The following is a 12597-nucleotide window of genomic DNA, read 5'->3' as shown; positions in this document are numbered from 1 at the left end:
CCTGGCCTCAAGCGATCCTCCTGCCTTAGCCTTCCGAGTAGCTGGACTACAGGCATGGGCCACCATGCCTGGCTAATTTTTTCTATATATATTAGTTGGCCAATTAATTTCTTTCTATTTATAGTAGAGGTGGGGTCTCGCTCTTGCTAAGGCTGGTTTCGAACTCCTGACCTTGAGCCTCCCTCCTCGGCCTCCCAGAGTGCTAGGATAACAGGTGTGAGCCACCGTGCCAGGCCTTAAGGCTCTTTTTAATAAGGTCTGAGATTAGAGTCATATGGACAGAAGATTGGAGACTACAAATTTGTTCAAAGAGATAAACCACCCTACTGTAGAGTACTAATTATCACTTAAAATCAAGATCTTGTTATACTGTAGAAAAATAGAAGAAGACCAGAGGGCAAGAACTGGTGAATAAGCCACAGAATCAAAATACTTTTGAAATGTGAGCACCATGCTAGACTTCAGTGACCACAATTAAGGCTAGTAAATTTTTCATTATTTGCATTTGAAAAAGACAGTTAATAGTTTATTAACTACAAACTCATGTTAATCACGTATTATGAAACAACTAAAGATTTTACTGTTCACGTTACTTGGGAAACCAGTTCCTGAAAGTTAAAATAACCTCGAATGAACATGCTTTCCAAGGGTCACTGGCTACAGTGAGGGGAAAAAAAGAAAGTAAGTATTAAGGAACTATGGATACACAATGAGAAGTGTAACATCTATTTCCATTTGAACTTCAGAGACTAGGATGTCATTTTGCATGGAAGTATTCTTCAGCATGTCAATTAAGAAAATTTTTATCAAGTAGATAAAAATCCACTGGAAACTAGGATCGAAGGGTTTTTAATTACATTTCTCATAAAAATCTGTGACTAAGGCTCATGCCTGTAATCCTAGCATTCTTGGAGGCCTAGGCGGGAGGATCGCTCAAGGTCAGGAGTTCGAAACTAGCCTGAGCAAGAGTGAGACCCCGTCTCTACTATAAATAGAAACGAATTAATTGGCCAACTAAAAATATATTTAAAAAATTAGCTAGGCATGGTGGCACATGCCTGTAGTCCCAGCTACTCGGGAGGCTGAGGAAGGAGGATCGCTTGAGCCCAGGAGTTGGAGGTTGCTGTGAGCTAGGCTGACGCCACGGCACTCTGGCTCGGGCAACAGAGTGAGACTCTGTCTCAAAAAATAAATCAGTGACTGCAATCTAAGAAAACACACAGACAAGATTCGAATGCACCCCAGCTTTCCCCCATCTCCCCCTCTCCCACGCCAACCCACCCCTTAGGTGCTGTGGGTTAGCCCGTCCACACCGCCTCCCATGCTCAGTTTATGTACGAGTGGAACACCCCTCAGTATTTGCTCGACGGTGGCATTTCTTTTACAACCATTTCTTAGTGAGCTTAGCAGCATTTCATAAATTTACTCGCTATTTGGACTTTCTCCTGGATCCGACTTGCTACTGTATTCGGAATTTCTGTTCTATATTCCTGACATGGAAATTCATTTCTGATAACGTTAAAAATAGCATTAACTACTATGCCATAAAGAGAAATACGGCATTGCTCATATCTGTTTTTGTGTTTATATCCTCATTTAAAGATTACTGATTAAATATAAGTGAGATATTAAGTAAGATATTATTGCCTATGTCGAAATCATTTAAGATATTTAAACTAGATGTGCACACAGTAGCTCATGCCTGTAATTCCTAGCACGCTAGGAGGCCGAGGTGGGAGGATCATCACTTGCGGCCAGGAGTTCAAGACCAGCCTGAGCAAGACAGTGAGACTTTGTCTCTATGAAAAATAGAAAAATTAGCTGGGCATGTTAGCACATGCCTGTAGCCCCAGCTACTAAGGAGGCTAAGGCAGAAGGATTGCTCAAGCCTGGGAGTTTGAGGTTGCAGTGAGCTATGATGATACCACTATACTCCAGCCTGGGCAACAGAATGAGACACTGTCTCAAAAAATAAAAATAAAATAAAATACTCAAACTATGTTTTAAGTTGTATAGCATTAGTTATACAAGGGGCCCCAGTGTATTGCAAAGGATAAAAAATATACTACATAAAATATATTTCTGAATATTAAAATGCTAACTACTGAACATTAACAATTGTGCTTGCCATCTTAGAATTTAGAAAGGTTGTTGTGTGATGATTTCAGGGCCAAAAATTCTTTAAAAAGCATCCAAGAAAATATAAATTGATATTTTTTTCCTTGTAAGTTTCTCAGTAGTAACAATGGAAATCTCAAATCTTCCATAGTTTTTACAGCAACCACAAGAAGCTAAAGACAAATAAATTTTATTGTTTACTAGAATGATGGACCATAATCACAAGTCACTAAACTATGGACTATGTAGGGGAAAAAGCAGTAGTCATTCCTGTTGTTAATGTAATTATTATTATCAGAAAGCTAGAAAGATACTTATACAACCCAATGAGTGATTCCTAATGAGTAACAATTTTAATGAAGCAATCTAGTATCTTCTATCTTTCCTTTTTGGGATATCTTCTACCTATTCAAAATTCTGCTTAGTATTAAAACAAATAAGATGATTAGAAGACATTTGCTTTTCTATGTCAGAAATGAAAGTACTCATCTGGAAAGCAATTAAAGTAATTATTAGCTCTGTAAAACAGAGTTCTAAAAGAGATTTAAAAAAAAACGCTTCTCATAGAATTGTTAAAACTAAGGAATAAGTTAATGTCTTGACTATGCTTAACAATTTCTGACTTGCTAGATTCAGATATTCATGGAAAACCCCAAGTAAATTAAAAGAAGTTGGGAAATTGAGGTCTAAGCGTTCCTTAAAGAGACTGTAAGGAATTGAGCAGAAAGTAATAAAAGGTGCAAGAGACTTAATGACAACTCTATGACAAAAATGGTGGCTCTAAGACTATCCATATCTATTATATTAAATTAGTAACGAAGCATCCTAAAACATTAATCAAAATAAATGTTTCATAAAACTTACTTTGATTGAGCAAGAACCCCAATGACCTCCGCATATAAATCTGCAATAATATGAACATTCCCAGTGTTGGTTCCTGAATAACTAAAAAAATAAAATAAAATAAATGATTAACATAGAATTTCATTTAATTTTTCTACAAACTTTTTCTTCATAAATTTTAAAATTCCTTATCAGAGTATTGCATAACCACATACATTTTATTTCATCCCTAGATTTTAGTTTCTATAAAACTTAACCTCATGGTTTTTTTTATAAATCCAATCTATGGTGTTAAGAATTATTTTTACAAAATCTTTCCTCTAAGCCTTTTGCATGGATTCAAAGGAAATGGGAAGATAATTGCTTTGAACTCTAAAAACAAATGATCAGTAAGAATTCAAATTATATTTAAATGGTCTAATTAATGGATTAAATGGTCTATTTAAATGGATTGGTTTAGAAAAACTGAACAATCCCAAGTTAGTATTTTTACTTACCCTTCCTTATGTTTAAAGTGCTTAAAAGCTAAGTTTAGAACTTCGTGAACTAAGGGATCGGGTACAGGATGAACAGGAATCTAGAATAAAGAAGAATTATCAAGTAAGAGGTAAATAAGCTATTAGTCTTTTATGAGTAGTCTCATCATTTCAACTAATTAAATAACCAATTTTAATTTTCACGGTGTGATCTATGACTAATCTGTCGATCTTCCTTTTGTCTGAGAATCTCATTTTCTTTACGAATTTTGTCACTCATCACATTTCATACAATTCTAAATTTAAGAATATTAGCTTCATAATCATAAGTCACCAAACTATGGACTCTGTAGGGGAAAAAGCAGTAGCCGTTCCTGTTGTAGTTAGTGTAATTGTTACTGTCAGAAAGCTAAAAAGATGTTTATATGTACCTCCATGTAACACCTACAGAAAAGTAACCTTTGTAATGAGCCAGCCCCGCATCCTATAAAGTCTGATTTTCTACCAAAAGGGATACAATCTTTTCCAACAACTTCAAACTATTTATAGGTTTATTAGAAATCTGTCATTTAAATATCCCCATTTTAATTTTTTTTAAAAAAGCACATGCTGGTTCCTATTACATAAAAGAAACCAAAATATTTAAACCAGTAAATAAAATCCCTGCTGCTCTACCACATGTAATCACTGTTAACAGCTTCGTGTAAACCCAGACTTTTTCCTACACAACCCTACAAACACGTGCACGTGTCCTTGCCTTATTTTACTTAACAGAATGAGGCAGCTTCCTTGGGTCAGCTGTTTTAGAGCTCCTCCTTATGCTTTTTAGCATACACATAACACTCAGGACGTATTAATATTTATGACAATTTAATGAGCTCCTTAGTAGTGAACATTTCACTCCAGATTTTCAATATTCAAATATCACTACAATAAACACCTTGTACCTTTCATGTTATATATACTTCAACAGTTGGTTTCATGGGAAAGAGTCCAATAAGAGGAACTCTTGGGCCAAACAGTATGCAAGTAACTGCTGATGTATAATCTAGTTCTACAGTCGTCCCTTGGTATATGGGGGGGGGGGCTGGTTCCAAGACACACCATGAATACCCAAATCTGTACATGCTCAAGTCCCTTATATAAAATGGTACAGTATTTGCATATAATCTACACACATCTTCCTGTATGCTTGAAATCCTCTCTAGATTACCTATAGTACCTAATACAATGTAAATAGTTGTTCTACTGTATTTTTTCTTGATGGGTTTTCATTGTCGTATTGTGATTATTTATTTATTTTTGAGATTTTTCAATCCAAGGTTGTTTGTAGCCATGGATACAGAACCCATAAGATACAGAGGCAGAACTATGTATGTAAGAGTCTGTTTTTGAGCTATTTTATTCCATCGATCAATTTATGTATGTCTGTACCCAAACTATGCCATCTGAATTTTCAGAGCTTAATGATAAGTTCAGATGTCTGGGAGTTTCAAGTCCTCTCTTTACTCTTCCTCAGAGATAGCTTGGCTATTTGCGGCCCATCATTCTTCCGTTATTCAATTTACAGTCATTGTCCGAGCGTGGTGGCTCACGCCTGTAATCCCAGCACTCTGGGAGGCCAAGGCGGGAGGATCACTTGAGCTCAGGGAGTTCGAGGCCAGCCTGAGCAAGAGCGAGACCCTGTCTCTACTAAAAATAGAAAGAAATTAATTGGCCAACTAATATATATAGAAAAAATTAGCCGGGCATGGTGGCGCATGCCTGTGGTCCCAGCTACTCGGGAGGCTGAGGCAGGAGGATCGCTTGAGCCCAGGAGTTGGAGGTTGCTGTGAGCTAGGCTGACGCCACGGCACTCTAGCCCGGGCAACAGAGTGAGACTCTGTAAAAAAAAAAAAAAAAAAAGATTTGGATTTTGGAGCACTTTGATTTTGAATTTTTTGATTAAAGATGCTCAATCTGTAAACATACGGTTTGGTACTATCTGAGATTTTGGGCATCCAGTTGGAGGTCTTGGCATGTATCCCCTGCAAATAAGGGAACATTATTGAATTTCCTCCAGTTATGCCTGAAGTCCCACAGTGACAGCCAGGGAAAATACTTACTCATGCTGTGTCCTCTTTACAGCTACCCTGCTACTGCTACCACCAACACCATCAGCACTTTTACCTGTCTGTGTGCCAGGTACCAGTTATATAATGGATAAAAAGTACATACTACTGGCCAGGCACGGTGGCTCACGCCTGTAATCCTAGCATTCTAGGAGGTCGAGGTAGGAGGATTGCTCAAGGTCAGGAGTTCAAGACCAGCCTGAGCAAGAGCAAGACTCTGTCTCTACTAAAAAAAATAGAAAGAAATTAATTGGCCAACTAAAAATATACAGAAAAAAAAATTAGCTGGGCATGGTGGCACATGTCTGAGTCCCATCTACTCAGGAGGCTGAGGCAAGAGGATTGCTTGAGCCCAGGAGCTGGAGGTTGCTGTGAGCTAGGCTGACTCTATGGCACTCTAGCCCAGGCATCGGAGTGAGACTCTGTCTCAAACAAAACAAAACTTTCATTCCATTTTATAAGGTAATTTCACCTAATTTCTTACCACTGATTTTGCCAGTGAGAATTTATTTTTATCATTAAAGGGAAAAACCTTGGAGGAAAAAAAAGAAAGAAAGAACTTTATGATCTTCAGCAAGTCACTATAATTGAGAACATTTCTTCATCTGTAAAATAGAAATAACAGATAACACTTACTGAGGATTTTTCCATGCACCAGGCATTATTTTATCTAATTCTCATGATTCTACAAAAATGACACTGTTATCATCCTTTTTTTATAGAGGAGGAGTTAGTAATAACTTGCCCAAACTTACACAGCAAGCAAGATGGCTGGGATATTAATAATGCTTGCTGTGACTGTCTCCCAGGGTTTATTACAATGGTCAGTCAGCAGAAAGGATATAAAGTCCGTCATGTATTGGGAAGAGTTCTAAACACGTGTGATCGTTATTAAAGATACAACAAATTATTCAAGGAACAAATAATTTATAATATAGGAAGTCAAGGACTAAGCTACAAGGAATATTTATTCCTGCTCAAGGCTGAAACTACCACGTATCAACAACACTCCAATACTCTGGGTTCTGTCCGTCTCATCAAGATGAAATGGAATCCCATTTTAATATAGGTATTTTATGTGGAGCAAAAGTAAAAGTCCTATTAAATTCAAGATATATTACATTGATTGCTCTCTGGATCTGTTAAACCCCGTGTCATTCTGATGGAAGAAAACTGGGTTAGTTTGTCATGATATTTCAGAAAGCTCTATTGATTTTTATTTCATTTTCAGTAGTTTTATTCATTTTAGAGAAGCTAAAAAGACTTGCTTTTTACTGGGGAGGGGGGAATCCCTATATAGGATTTTAGATAAATAAAGTATACCTACGTTCTTGGTGACATATTTTCTCTTTGATGGTTGCATGTGAATCATGAGATGAGGACAACAATAAAAGAGGAGGAAGGGTCAGAGGAAAGGTTACAGTAGGTTGGAATAATACGGTATCAGAATGAAAGACAAAGATTAGCTCTCAGAGCAACTGTATTTCTCCTTCTCGTACTTTAAATCCATGAGAACTGTGGTCAGAAATGATTTTGTGCCGTGAACTTGGAAGATGAGCCCTGCCTTTTTTGTTACAAGAAGCCCATTTGACATTGAAGGTGTCAATGGCATCCATTTAAATATGTAAAGTAATTAAATTTACATATTTAAATATGTAAAGCGATCCTCCTGCCTCAGCCTCCCCAGTACCTGGGACCACAGGCATGCACCACCATCCCCGGCTAATTTTTTCTTTTTTTTTTTTGGAGACAGAGTCTCGCTTTGTTGCCCAGGCTAGTGTGAGTGCCATGGCATGAACCTAGCTCACAGCAACCTCCAACTCCTGGGGCTCAAGCGATCCTCCTGCCTCAGCCTCCCGAGTAGCTGGGACTACAGGCATGCGCCACCACGCCCGGCTCACTTTTTCTATATATATTAGTTGGCCAATTAATTTCTTTCTATTTATAGTAGAGATGGGGTCTCGCTCTTGCTCAGGCTGGTTTCGAACTCCTGACCTCAAGTGATCCTCCCGCCTCGGCCTCCCTGAGTGGTAGGATACAGGCCTGAGCCCAGCCTATATGTATTCTTATGCTGATTTTGAGTAGTAAAGGCGATACCCGACATTATATAACCATATCTCTATCATTTATTCCACTCAGGAATGAGCTCACGAGTGCAGTTTCTAAAGTAATACCAGTGCACAGTAGGCATTCTCATATTCAGTGAATGAATAAATGTACATAATTTATGATCTGAGGAATTGTTCCTTGTCAGAAAACCATGTGCACTTGGCAATTCAATGTCACCCTTATCAAATCACCCCCATTCCAACCATAGCTGCACAATTCTTACAGGTTGGAAGCCAGGCTGGAGGGTTTAGGAAGAGAGATTTAAGTGGAAGTAAAAAAAGGGATTAAAGCAGCTAGACTGGCAGGCAGACTGTATTTACAGTGAAAAGCCCATACGCAACACAGTTGCCATTCAGCTCCATTTTGCCACCAACATTTCATATCTGTCGGATGGCAAAGGAAGGTGAAAAGAACAGAGAGTGACAGACAGGTACCGAGCAGGAAAGCCCCAGGCAACGGAAAGAAGTGTAATTAAATTACAGGGATCTAGTCTATGTGGGCCAGGACTTTAGACCTAATCTCCTAAATAAAATAACTGAGACATCACGAAGGCACGGAAAGGCAAAGAATAAGAAATACAGACTTTGCAGAAATAAAACAGCTTACCTGCTTTAGAACTTCAACTAAAACTAAACAAAAAATGAAATCTACTGCTAAGTCTCTCCTTTCGAGAAGGTAATCTCTTTCACGTTGCTGTTCATCCCTGAAACAAGAACCCCAAATCAGCACTGCATTATGACTGTAAGTCTTAAGACAGCTAATGGTTAGTAGTTCATGTTGCTTACTCTGTTCCTACAGGTACAGTGTGCTATAGTGATTATTAGTATGAGGTCTGTAAATAATCCAATGCATATATTACACGTTCTCATGTTCTTTCTCTTTTTATACATCAGGCGTTTATACACACATTTCATTATTATATCTGTCAGTAATTAAACCGAATCTAAAAGAATTAGTAAGAGAAAGAAAGTTTCATCTAGAAAATCTAGCATTGCTCCATATTTGACTACTAATTTTTATATTAAGAACTGAAACAAAAGTAATAAATCTCATAGATGAAAATACAACGCAAGGTTAACCTTTTCACAAATCTACAGCTGAAACATCACAAGTGGCACTTACTAAAGCCCAATATTAAACCATGGGCAATCACCTGGCCACAGGTAGATGTTATATGTAATGCCAGGATCTCTCTGGGAGATTAGAAGGAGGAGGAGACAAATTCTAGGATTTGAGCAGCAAATAGAGTATCACAGAACTAGGACAACACAGGGATTTCCCTGAAATGACGTACATTCATTATGTATCAGTAAAAAAAAAATTACAAAATCTTTATGATTCAAAAAATAATAATAATAATAATACAGGGTTTTGGCAATCTTCCTGTATCAATCGCAATTGCTTCCCTTCATAAACCACACACAGAGAACCTTCTTTGAATATTAACTTCTTCCGTGACTATTAAAGCTCCTCACTGAACTGCTGAAATGACACTCCTGAAACTCACTTCTGTGACCTCCACCCAGTGACGAGTAATGCAGGACCACACCTCGGTTTCCACTGGTCCCTTCTCTTGTCTCAGAGTCCCAAGTGTGATGATCGACCCTTGCCCCCTTCCTCCCAGTCCTTTGCCGCTTAGGAACCAAACAATCACAATAATCCTCAGTGGACGGCATCACCAGCACCGGGTCGCTGGAAGTGTTTCAGTTCCAAGAAAAAAACAAGGTGGCAGACCGGCCACTTACCCCTTGGACTTTGTGCTGGACCGAGGCCTGTACTCGTAGGACTCGTCCTCAGCCCCGTTCTGGCGGCGGTACCAGTCGAACAGCGTGCGGAGTAAGGAAGGGAGACAGTGCTCTGCTACTGAGCTCATAGAGCTTATCAACTGGCAACACAAGAGATCACACAAGGCAAACTGTCACATCGAAAGCGCCAACCACACTCTTTTTTTTTTTTTTTAATCTATTACAAATGTCATGACATATTCATAAAGTAAAACTGGTTTACAAAACAGAGAGCAAGTGAGAAAACAAGAAAAGTGCGGACTTCAACATTGCACCTAAAACACAGGAAGATGTCCACTTTACGAATGAGCAGAATTAACTACATTCTTAAAATAGTTTTAGTGCATTGCATTTTTAGAAAAGGGGAGTATCCCAACCCCCAAGAAAAGGTTCCTGAAACACTGAACAGTTTGTGTGACTATTCTAATGTGACCACCTGTCTGCTACCAAACCCCAAACTGAGAATAGTGAGACCTCTCGTGCTGTGGGCTACAGTCACCAGATCAACTTGCAAAGGTGACTCTGGCGAAAGCAAAGCACTCTGCTCTCTGCATGCAGAAAACAAACTGCATCAGCCATAAGGCCACTTCCCGCCTCCGTGGACAGTTCTTGTGCCTGCCAACCACACCCTTAACGCTATTAGCAATCATTTACAAATGAACAGACACAGTGACTCAGGTGCAGTAAATGTGTATTAGGTCCCCCTTTGAACAAATTTTAATGACCCTTATAAAATCATCTCCCTTAACTACCTACTAGACCAGGTGTCCTCAAACTACAGCCCGAGGGCCACATGTGGCCTGCCTAGGACATTTATCCAGCCCGTGTATTTGCCACCGCTGCCTGTCCTGCTTAGCAGCCGACTCGTCCCGGGCCCACAGTGCGCACTCTCCAACGGGCTGAAGGACAGTGACCTGGCCCCCTGTTTAAAAAGTTTGAGGACCCCTGGACTAGACCTTGTGATTTGTTTCCCAGAAATGGTGGATTTTCTGCAAGACAAAAAAGCTGAGATGCTGAAGGACTCTGGGCAGACTTCTGACACCAGATTCACCGCCCCCACGACCTGCTCTCCTTAGTTACCCCGTGACCTGCCCCAAGGCACCTGTGACCTGCTCCAAGTCCCCTGGGCCCTCCTTTAAAAGCCCATGATCTCCCTTGGTGCAGCTGGAGTTGAGGCAGCTTCTCTTGATGACGTCTAGCGCATAGCTCCTCAAACTTTTTATTTACTTATTTTTTAAATTAACTACATTTTTATAGTATCTTTTTTTTTTTCATGCATCATCATCTTATGTTTCTAAACTCAAACTTCTGAAAGAGGGGGCCAGTTCACTGTCCCCCAGACCATTGGAGAGTGCGCACTATGGGCCCAGGATGAGTTAGCTGCTAAGCAGGACAGGCAGCGGTGGCAAAAACAATGGGCAGGACGGATAAATGTCCTCAGCGGGCCCCATGAGGACACCTGGTCTAGAGTATTAAAAATTCCTTTCTTCCTTGAAAGGAAGCCTTCAACAATGAGACAACACTGTTGTCTCAATCATCGGCTCTATGTGCAAGAAGTAACTAAACCTAGACCAAAACCCCACTGGGGTTTTGACAACAAATATGTTTTAAAATTAAAATAAGCATCAGGCCAGGCGCGGTGGCTCACGCCTGTCATCCTGGCATTCTGGGAGGCCGAGGTGGGAGGATGGCTCAAGGTCAGGAGTTCAAAACCAGCCTGAGCAAGAGCAAGACCCTGTCTCTACTATAAATAGAAAGAAATTAATTGGCCAACTAATATATATACAGAAAAAATAGTGGGGCATAGTGGTACATGCCTGTAGTCCCAGCTACTTGGGAGGCTGAGGCAGGAGGATCGCTTGAGCCCAGGAGATTGAGGTTGCTGTGAGCTAGGCTGACGCCATGGCACTCACTCTAGCCTGAGCAACAAAGTGAGACTCTGTCTCAAAAAAAAAAAAAAGGGATCAAGTGTAGTGTGGCGAACGACTGCTATTAATTTTGAAACAACCTGAATTCTAGGAGAACAGCCTGGATTCATTTTGTGAGCCACCCCAATTTCAATCAGCAGACCCTAAGGTGACTCTTAACATCTTGAGGGTCCCAAGAAAAACTTTCTTCTCTCTGCACAAGAATTTCTGTATCTGATTTGACCCATTGGTCAGAAAATTAATATTTCAAAATCAGCATGTAATCAAACATGCTTCATTCTATGGACTCGTTTGAAAAACGATGGATTATAGGAATATTCAAGGTCTCCTTCAGTTCCCTGACTACAGGAAGAGGCAGTTAATGAAGATAAGTTGGTATCTCTGTAAATCAAACATTTAATTTTCCTATTATTTCCTTTTCTGTAAGCAACTTCGAAATGTACTTCATTCAGGAAATTGTGAATGGAAAAGAATGAGGCAGTCTATTTGACTCTGTAGGCTGTTCTCTGTTTCAGTACTTACAAAGACTCCTTTCATCATCCTTATATTGTAAAGTACCATAATTTGACAGGTAAATAGTCTCTAATATGGAAAATTAAGTAAAAACAATATTCTGATTTTATTTAACCACTTTTTAAAATTTATATTGCAATGTACAGTATTACTCAAAGGAAATTCCTTTTTATTTTATTTTTATTTATTTATTTATTTAGTTAGTTATTTTTGAGACAGAGTCTCACTCTGTTGCACAGGCCAGAGGGCCATGGCATCAGCCTAGCTCACAGCAACCTCCAACTCCTGGGCTCAAGCAATCCTCCTGCCTCAGCCTCCCAAGTAGCTGGGACTACAGGCATGCGCCACCATGCCCAGCTAATTTTTTCTATATATTTTAGTTGGCCAATTACTTTCCTTTCTATTTTGTCTTAGTAGAGATGGGGTCTCGCTCTTGCTCGGGCTGGTTTCCAACTCTTTGAGTGATCCTCCCGCCTCGGCCACCCAGAGTGCTAGGATGACAGGCGTGAGCCACAGTGCCTGGCCGGAAATCCCTTTTTAATACCTAAAGGAGGAAAGATAAAACCCCATCTGCTACTGTCAACATAATACCAAAAGAGTTTACACTGCAAGTAGCTTTATATAGTGAGGGGAAAAAAGAAGAAGCCATGAGGCCCAATCATTTATCATTTTTATTAATCATTTACTTAAGATTTCCATTTGTTACTTCACAAAT

The 12597-nt window shown here is 39.5% G+C and overlaps 1 protein-coding gene across 7 annotated transcripts in view; it reads right to left on the bottom strand.

Annotated features, from left to right (window-relative positions):
- FRYL (FRY like transcription coactivator) overlaps positions 1-12597 on the bottom strand; it is a 234853-nt gene that overhangs the window by 114286 nt on the left and 107970 nt on the right. For all 7 annotated transcript variants that reach the window (XR_012915093.1, XM_075997948.1, XM_075997951.1 and 4 more), the window contains exons 6-9: positions 9403-9542; positions 8264-8360; positions 3459-3538; positions 2983-3063 (exon numbers count right to left, since the gene is read on the bottom strand). Coding sequence is in view for 6 of the 7 variants with exons in the window: in XM_075997948.1 (XP_075854063.1) it covers positions 2983-3063; positions 3459-3538; positions 8264-8360; positions 9403-9542 (398 nt within the window). In the remaining variant the exon portion in view is untranslated. The remainder of the gene's footprint in view (positions 1-2982; positions 3064-3458; positions 3539-8263; positions 8361-9402; positions 9543-12597) is intronic.

The sequence above is a fragment of the Microcebus murinus genome, chromosome 26 (genome assembly GCF_040939455.1).
Source record: "Microcebus murinus isolate Inina chromosome 26, M.murinus_Inina_mat1.0, whole genome shotgun sequence".
Classification (NCBI taxonomy): Eukaryota; Metazoa; Chordata; class Mammalia; order Primates; family Cheirogaleidae; genus Microcebus; species Microcebus murinus.
This window is presented reverse-complemented; position numbering and strand designations above follow the sequence as displayed.